The following is a 7977-nucleotide window of genomic DNA, read 5'->3' on the forward strand; positions in this document are numbered from 1 at the left end:
TATGTGAAATGGCGGGATCTGGTGGCTGCCCATCCAGACCTCTGACTGCGGCATTGTGGGAGGAAGGAGGTATGCATCCAATGGGCATCCAACATTCTGAAGGATCAGAACATACTAGAAACTCAGGCCACATAAAATAGGTGTCAATTTTACTTTATTTAAGGGAGCAAAAAAGGGTGGGAGAGGGCCAACAATAATTTTCATAATACACAGAAGACAAGTTAGCACTGCGGGAGGGGTGGGAAAAAGGCTGAGTGTGTACTTGCCACCAGTCTGCTTTGCAGCTGTGATTAGTAAATTTAATGCAGTTTGTCATTTGTATTACTATTTAGCAAATTTATAATTGGCAGAATTAGGGATTATGAATCACCGAAAGTGTACTATAACTAAGACAAAAACCTAAATAACCCATTAAAAAAAAATCACTTAAAAATAAACCATAAATATGTGATGCACATTAGTGTAAAAAAAACAAAAACGGTTTTTGTAAACATTTTCTCCAACATAACATGTGCATGAGGAAGAAAAGTAAAAACACGCACTCAGTACAAAAAGAGTTACTCTGGTTTAAATACACAAAGGTATTATTTATTAAAGCTTTTAACTAAGCCTAGAGACAACATCGGTGTTTTTGTTTTGAGGAGCACTGCTTTCATGAGAGGTCAATGTTCCGTATGTGCTAACAGCTTCACCATAATACTGTTTCCTTTAGGAATTCTGCCACCTTGGCACTTCTGTGGAAAAGTTACTACCCTGTAGAAGGGGATGCGGGGGTGGGGGGAGGACATTCCTTCTCCAAAAGCATCTGAAATTTCAAAAGCACACAGTCTTTCATGGAAAAACCTAACGGGGCACCTGCATCAAGCTATGCAACACCATCTGGTTTAACAGTTGGTTATTTAAGAAGGGAACAAGGACTGCACCAGCCAAGGAGAGCATCACCAGGAACCCAGGCCTACAAGGACAAATGTTTGGCTTCAGTAATTAAGCCCAGCAATTAAGTTCAACTCAAACACCAAGAGACTGCCAACTGGGTGCCTGGTGGTGTGAAAACTATGACAGCTACAATTCTTGAGGCCAAACCCCACTGTTGTGACCTCGTAAGGGGAATCCAGTTTCTGAACACTCAGTAGTTCATTCCAATGAAACACCATTTGCATTCTGCACAATACCGCTTGAGTTACCACGCTTAGAGCTGTACGTCTGTGGAAAATTAACGTCAGACAAGGATGCCGCACTATCTCGTCCATTTTTATTTTTCACTATTGGCATCAGAAATGTTATTATTTCTTCAGAGACACCTGCTCACCTTTCACTTCTCTCTAAAGCCATGGGAGGGGGCCAGGATTAAACAAGCCACCGGTTCTTTATTCTCTTGCTACGGACACCGTGTTATTCCTGTGGCACATTGCATTTGACCAGAGCAAATACACACAAGGTAGAGGAGAGTGTCAGCAGGAACTTGCTTTTGAATGAAGTCCTATAGAAATGAACTCTGGCTTATTTCAAAGTCCTTCCAAAGGTGGGATGAACTGCTCAGCCTTCTCTGTATTAACTCTAAATGAATAGAAAGAACCATTTCTTTCTGCTTTGGGCATTAGCACTGCTCCAGAATCATACAAATGGGGGTGAGGGGCAAGCTACTGTTTCTCTCTCCTTGTCTCGTCACAAGAAAAGTCAGGTATTCTGTCATCTGGTCTCTGAGTGCTCAGTAACCATCATTGTGCTTGTGTTTGTGAGTGCATGGGGTTTTAGTGCTGTGCTGCTGCTGCTGTGAGCACACTAAATATGCATATATACATACATATACACACGTATACATATATATGTATTTTTAACCAAAGTTTTGTAGCTCAAAGGAGAACCTTTGGCAAAACTGCTGAACCAGAGGGACGGGAATGATAGCAATCAAAATGGATGCCAAATGGGCCAAGAAAGCTGGGTACAGGCTTGGCAAACAGGTGTCAATGACTTACATTTTTGGAGGAAAACAAAACAAAGAAAAAAATCTCCCATTTTAATGTCAGAAAAGACAGTTAACCACAAAGAAGGAAGCTCAAGCTTCTATCTGGTGAATGAACAGTTGAGGGCAGCCACCATGCAGCATTCTCAACTCAAAACTCAACAAAAGAAAACAGGAAGACACGTCAGAGTCGTTACACTGCACAGTTACCTCATCGAGGGATTAACATACACAGAGGAACTGAGGGGTGGCCATGATGCCATCACACAAATTACTACTCAGAACATCTATTACAAATGTCACAGACATTTTCCTAAAACTAAGACTGGTTTAAAAGACAAAACAAAAAACCAACAAGAGACTAGGAGAGCACGTGAAAGTCAGAAAAGTCAGGGCTTGGAGTTTTAGAAATAAGCAATATTAACTACATTCGTAAAATAGTTTTAGTGCATTGCAATTTTAGAAAAGGGAAGTAGCCCTACCCCGAGAAAAGGTTCATACAACACTGCACAGTTTTGTGTGGCTATTCTAATGTGACCACCTGCCTGCTACTGAACCCTGAATTGGAGAAGGAGAACTCTGTGTTGCAGGCCACTGCCGTTGCCCATCAATCACTGAGGGTGAATCTGGTAAAAACGAAGCATTCGGCTTCCTAACTTGAGAAAGCAAATTGCATCAATCAGTCAGCATCAGAAAGCCATCAGGCTATTGCCCTCCCATCATCTGCAAGGATAATTTTTCTTGTGCCTGCTGAAGACTTGTGGCAAAATAGCAGGCAAGCTTCAATTGGACGGTTTTGGTATCACGATTATATTAGATATTAACGTTTTCCTCCAAAAACGTAAACTAAACCACCTCTTAATGCATTTCAAACAATGAGGTAGGCCAAAAAAATAAAAAATAAATGTGGTTTGTAATTTTTCTTTTTTCTGCAAGTACAGACTGTGGTAAAACTGTTGTTGCACTTCTAGGTTTAAACAGAAATTAAACCTTCAATGAGGCTGAGGCAGTGCTAATACTTTGATGCCACAAAGTTCTGGCAATCTAACAAAATGCACAAATTTTCTTTTTTCTTTCTTTCATTTTTTTTAAAGAACCATTTGCACATGATTTAGGCTAAACCTGGTACACAGAAAATGACTTGAGTTCTTGGCCAGGCCAAAAAAAAAAAAAAAACCAAAAAAACAAAACAAACCCAAGAAACAAAATGGCACCCCTGAAACCCACCCACCCCGCCTCCCAAGCCCCACCCACAAAAAAAGTTATCCTAGTAACTGTGACTTTCACATTTTATAAATATTCACTTCTGGAACCTGCACCTTCTTCTTTGTCCACATATTGTCACATTACAAAAAAAGAAATGTCAATTAAATACATTGTTAATGTTACTATATTAAATCTGCTCTCTGTTTCAGCAAACCGCTTTCCAGATCACCACTTTTCACCTCCTTGTGCCGACTTCCAATAAAACCAACAGCATGTACATCGTCTCCACCTTCACTCAGCCACCCAGACAACAGAGCCGTTCAGAGACAAGGAATTCTGGGGCTGAAGGAAAGGCGTCTGTCTGCTCTAGTCTGATGCTCAATCCCAAACACTGATAGCACCTGATGGTCGAATCGGAACAGCACCAGCTGCATTGCAGCCTTGATTTATTTTTCAGTAAGGAAAAGAAGAGAATGGGGTGGTCAACTGGGAGGAGGAGTAGACAGGAAAGGAGAGACAGGGCCCAACGTGGGAGGTCTGCAAACACAGCTGTCCTGGACTGCTCTGCTGCAGTCTGAGCTCCAGTTGCAAGGAATTCCAAGTTCTCAGGATCTTGAGGACTCTGGAGGCCAGCACTCCTCAGATGGCCACGCTCCTACCAGCTCAGAAGGGAAGTCCTGCCTAAGGTCATGAAATACACCTGACTGCTGCCGCCGGACCGGACAGAGGCAAAGAATACCTGTGGACAGAGAGAGAGAGGAGAAGGCTGTTTACCATGTGACACAACACATTCCTAGGGGGCAATGCTGCTTCACAGGGCTCCCCAGTCAAGTTACCCAAAGCCTCCCTCAACAGATCCAAATGCTGGAAGTATAAAATCTCAAAGAGCCATTTCTCAAGAAAATCTGGACTGGGGTCAACTTTAACCAGTCAGAAGGCTTACTAGCCAGGTAACTTCTTGTATAATGTCACACTGTGAGAACTCAAAGGGAGGGGAGAGAAAAAGATGTTTCTGAAAATGGGCTATTTCTTTCCACCTCTACCTGTTATCTTTTAAAAGATATTATTGAAAGCTTCAACGAGCCATGGGAGGATTCTTCAGGAATCTAATTTTTAATTTTCTCTCTCCTTTCAACAACTAAGCAAAACTATATAAGTTACTTCATCTGACTCATCACTCAAGTAATCTATTTTATGGCTGTGCCTTGTACCACTAAATCTTAAGAGATAACATCAAAAGGATAAACATATTTAAATGTCTGAAATTCAAAAAATCTTACAGTTATGACTACATTTAATATACTTGGGAAAATCTAAGCCACACAGCTGACAAAATCTTAAATTCAGTCCGGGGCCGTATGGACTTTCCCGGGTAACAGATTAGGGAGATGTTATGTAAGAGAAAGATGCAAACGAGATGTAAACCTGCAGGAGAAAGACAGCTGGCAGAGAGGGAGCGTGTGTGCTTAGCACAAGGAAGGCAGGAGAGATGCCAAAGAAAGATGTGTAGCCCTCCTTCCCCATGTCAAATCTGTTTGTTTAATATCCCAGAAGTTGACCTATGGGATGGTTGCTAGGAGGAATGATATACTTCAGTGTGAGGAAAAGGTGGAGGTATTTCTAAGAGGCAAGTTTCTAAAGACATATTGTAGTTTTGGCTGGTAAGACATGCCTTTCTCCAGATGGGCAGGCAAGAAAGAATGGTGGGCATGTTAGAAATCATTTCCTCCTGAGATGCCCTTCCCAAAGCAGACTAAGACAGGACAGGAACTTGGCCATCTGCTCATCCCTCCACTTCAAGGCTGGTTGTGGGAGGGACTCACAGGGAGTGGGTAGCTTCTGAGCAGTTGTGAAAGGCCGAGGCTTTAACTGGGGTTCTGTCACCTTAAGGTCTCAGCTGCAGGAGGTGTTGGTGCTTCTGCATATAAGAACGATGTCTATTGTTGGGCATTTATGACATGCCAACGACAGCACTGTTTTACTGCTCTAAAGCAGACTAACAAATGTTATTTCTCTGTCAGACTCCTATCGAGAGAGGGAAACCATTTACCCCAAACTGCATGGGCAGTTCCTTCCAGTCACAAAATCATCCCATTCACCTAAATCAACAGTGTTAACCAAAAGGCTCTGGTGTCCTGGCATGGCACTATGGGATAAAGCCCTGGACTGCAAGGTCTGTTTGAATCATAAGCTTGGTGGTTCAAACTCACCAGTTGCTCCTTGGAAACCCTGTACAGGGTCATTATGAGTTGGAAATGACTCGATGGCACTTAATAAAAATAACCAAAAGGCTAGAGATTTCAGAGGAATCTTGGAAGAAATGTCTGGCCAATTACTTCCAAGAAACTAGACACTGAAATCCCTTTGGCGCACACAAGGTCACCACGAGTCAGAACTGGCTCAATGGCAATGGTTATGGGTAACCTTCAGTTATCCTAATTCAAATACAGCTAGACAGTTCACCTTATGAGGTTAAAAACAGAAAAAAATAAATAAAACCAACATGTGATGACTTACAGAGAAATACTTCCAGTCTCTCAAGGCAAAAACAAAACAAAATATATCCCAAGTTCCTCTTAACGTGTCTACAGGGCTACTTCTAAAAATCCTTTGATGAATTTATCTCAGAATCTATCAAAATCGCAAAGGAAGACTTCACACCAAATTCTAAGGGTATGAGGCCATCACTAAACAATAGTGGCAAATAAGAAAAAGTCAAAAGAAAATTATTACCTTGTCGTTACGTTCACATAAGAATTTTAGTCTTTGAGCCCTTTTGTGCATAAACACACCATCCAAGTGTCCAGTTTCCACAGATCGGATCTCTATGGCCTTCTCTCCCCAGCCCATAGTCTGGTTAGATCGAATATATGCTTTATGAGAAAGGAAAAAACAAATATTGACATAAGATAAACTGCTATGAAGATATGTTGATACAAGGGGGCTCCAAAAAGTTCGTAAAAAAATTCCGTGATCTTTTACTGCCGCATTTTTTTAGTAAACTGTTTGTAGCCCAATTATATGTAAATATATGCAACTTTAGAGAAAGTGGTCCAGTTTTGAGACTGCGCTGCTTTCCCCTGAGAGATACTTACCTACAGATGTTGGCATTTCTCCCCACTGTAGAACCACATCCTTAGTGATCCTGCCATATGTATTCACATAAACCCCTTCATCTTCATAACACACCAGAAGCTCCATGCCATCTGTGTTGGGGAGGATGATGATTGCATGGGGTTTGATGCTACACTGGATCTAGAGAGGAGGAACCAGTACAGGGAAACATCTTTGTGGTTACTTCCAGCCCAACAAAGGCGCCCAGCAAGACTGTCAATGGTGCATGCACTGCTACCAGATTCCTGCTGCTAAGGACAGCAAATATACAACATTCTGGAGAACCCTCAAGCTATACATCCCAAAGTTTATCTTTAACAGGTTGTATACTCTATGGACCCTGGAACATTTGTGATTGTGGGCCCCATTTGAGAAGTTATGTACATAGACATGCTCCCAATCCAGGAACCCTCTGACTTGTCAGCAACGGCCCCAAATCCATCCCGTGTTAGTCAAAGCAAGGGCTTTGGAGCACTTGGAAAGTGGATTTCTACTTGTCTCAAAACAAGGAACCTACTGAAAATGGCGTCTCATATAAATACTCACCCCCACACCACGGGGAAGTGAGGAATCCCTGCTTGTGTTAGTTCACTAAGCAGCGTAAAGAAAAAAGTGAAAACAAAATGAAGCCAGTCAACCAACCATAGAGTGTGGGTTCTTTCTTACGTGTGTTGGTAGATAAATGTCATAGACGGATCCGGAATCTACATCAACAGCATGGAATCCAGCACAAGATCCATAGATCACTTTCAACCTCTGGCCTTCCTCAACAGTGAGATCCACCAATAATGGCTTATGTAACAATTCTCCAAATGACTGCAAAGAAGTCATTGAGAGAGCAGTAGTGAGAAATAAGAAACAAGTAAAACATTTCTAATAGCATACAAGTTGGAACTGACTCCTAAAGACACTTAACAACAATAAACAACAAACACTAGATAAGCGAGAACCAATGTACTCAGTTTATTTAATTACTGTGTCATACTAGAGTAACCACAACCAGTTTTTCTTATGTTTTTGTCTTTGGATCAGCCTCTGGAAAACTTTTCCTTCCAGAGGCCATGTTCCAAATTCCCCCATCCATGCCAAGAATTCTCTGCCCTTATTGTCTGTCCAATCAAAAAATGTATAAAAGCAGAGAATGAGGACTTTCTGTAACATACTATTCAACTGTTCATAGTTACAGATTCAGAATTCACAGTATATTCATTGTAGTTACTACTTCAAGCTATACTGATCTCTTCAATTTTTTTTGACTATAAAAATAAGGTTGCCAAAGGCCACAGCTCACATGGTTGGGATAATGATGATGAGACAACAGAAGTCAATATGATGACACTTAGAGATGCAACCAGCAAAGCTAAAGCTGCGTTGATATCCATAATGGATATCAAAATCAGATCTCAGAAAAGTAATTTTATAACCCATTATTTTGAGTCAATAACAGTTGTGTGTGTGTTTCCCTGCTTTTAAAAACAACAACAAAAAATAAAGATGGTAACTGTGTTCTTCCGGCTTCTCTGGGGAATCGGGTAATTTAAATATGTTAATTTTTTAAGTAACTGAAGCTTATCCTTTTTGTTAAATATCCACACTATTTTTTGAAATAAGTAAATGTAACCATTTTGGAGGAAAAGGCATTACATTCTTGCCCCCCAAATATGGCCTTAGGGGCTATGTTGAAGAAATTATTG

General features: G+C 41.1%; 1 protein-coding gene across 1 annotated transcript in view; it reads right to left on the reverse strand.

The window, feature by feature from the left end:
* Positions 1 to 3824: 3824 nt before the first annotated feature.
* MAP4K4 (mitogen-activated protein kinase kinase kinase kinase 4) overlaps positions 3825 to 7977 on the reverse strand; it is a 268380-nt gene continuing 264227 nt past the window's right edge. The window contains exons 28-31 of the mRNA XM_006870766.1: positions 6950 to 7099; positions 6265 to 6424; positions 5903 to 6042; positions 3825 to 3908 (exon numbers count right to left, since the gene is read on the reverse strand). Of these exons, the coding sequence (XP_006870828.1) occupies positions 3825 to 3908; positions 5903 to 6042; positions 6265 to 6424; positions 6950 to 7099 (534 nt within the window). The remainder of the gene's footprint in view (positions 3909 to 5902; positions 6043 to 6264; positions 6425 to 6949; positions 7100 to 7977) is intronic.

The sequence above is a fragment of the Chrysochloris asiatica genome, unplaced genomic scaffold, assembly GCF_000296735.1.
Source record: "Chrysochloris asiatica unplaced genomic scaffold, ChrAsi1.0 scaffold00150, whole genome shotgun sequence".
Classification (NCBI taxonomy): domain Eukaryota; kingdom Metazoa; phylum Chordata; class Mammalia; order Afrosoricida; family Chrysochloridae; genus Chrysochloris; species Chrysochloris asiatica.